Source organism: Primulina huaijiensis, unplaced genomic scaffold (assembly GCF_012295235.1).
Source record: "Primulina huaijiensis isolate GDHJ02 unplaced genomic scaffold, ASM1229523v2 scaffold204507, whole genome shotgun sequence".
Lineage (NCBI taxonomy): Eukaryota > Viridiplantae > Streptophyta > Magnoliopsida > Lamiales > Gesneriaceae > Primulina > Primulina huaijiensis.
In genome coordinates, this window is record NW_027353701.1 from 1 (window position 1) to 979 (window position 979).

At 39.1% G+C, this 979-nt stretch overlaps 1 protein-coding gene across 1 annotated transcript; it reads right to left on the reverse strand.

The window, feature by feature from the left end:
- Positions 1-3: 3 nt before the first annotated feature.
- LOC140966300 (protein NETWORKED 1A-like) lies at positions 4-973 on the reverse strand (the record flags this gene model as incomplete). Its single annotated transcript, XM_073426620.1, has 1 exon — positions 4-973. A coding segment is annotated over exon 1 (915 nt), but the record flags the coding sequence as incomplete, so codon positions are not given.
- Between the last annotated feature and the right edge of the window lie 6 nt (positions 974-979).

The window sequence follows — 979 nt, forward strand, 5'->3', positions numbered from 1 at the left end:
CTCATGCTCGATATTGCTTTTTTCCACATCAAGATTTTGTGCCTCGAGTCTTAGCTGCCTAATCCACTCGACAAGAACTGATAATTCAACAGCCCAATGTTGATTTTCTTCTTCAGCTTTGCAGAGTGACGTTTTCAAATCTTGAATAGCACTAAACAGCTGGTCGAAATAAAAATGTTGTTGTCCAGCTTTATCCATTAAGGCAGGATCCTGAACAACATTCAGAACTTTCAATAACTGAAAAGTGCCAGCCCTCAGACTTGAAGCTTGGTCGGACAAAGATTTAATTTCAACCTGTTGCTCAACATTGCTCTTCTCTAACTGTGACACGATCTTTTCAGACAAAGTGGATTTCTCCAAAAGTTGTTGATTCTTTTTCATCAAGGAGAAATTATTTTGTTTCAGCTCTTCAGCAGTTCTTCGCAATACAAATATCTCAATTTCAAAGATCATGGCATTATCTATTACTTCATCAAGTTCCCTCTTTCTCCACCGACATTCTTCGTTTAAATCATGCATTTCAGCTTCAACACCTATTAACCGTGACTCACTAATCTGAATGTAATTGCCATGTTCTTTCCTTGCTACCTCCAATGACGTCTGCAGCTCTTGAACTTTGTGAAGAGTTGAGTCTCTTTCTTTCTCAAGAGCTATGTATCTTCCTTCTAGTTCTCCATAATGTTTTCCAAGCTCTTCCAATCTTTGCACTGTGTTTTCTAGCTGAGAATTTAATCTGTGCTTCTCACCGATGAGATCAGCCTTCTCATTTTCAAGCAACTGGCATGAATCTTCTAATGTTTTTGCTTTAACCACTGACATCTGGATCTGATTGTGAACATTAGAAAGGGAATTCGCCATAACAGTGTTATTCTCTGTGAGACTCTCCAAATTCTTGTTTGCTTCCTGTAGTTGCGTCATGAGGGAGGCTTTCTCATCAAGAAGGGAGGATTTCTCCTTCAGAAGAGATTGTAAGGACTGC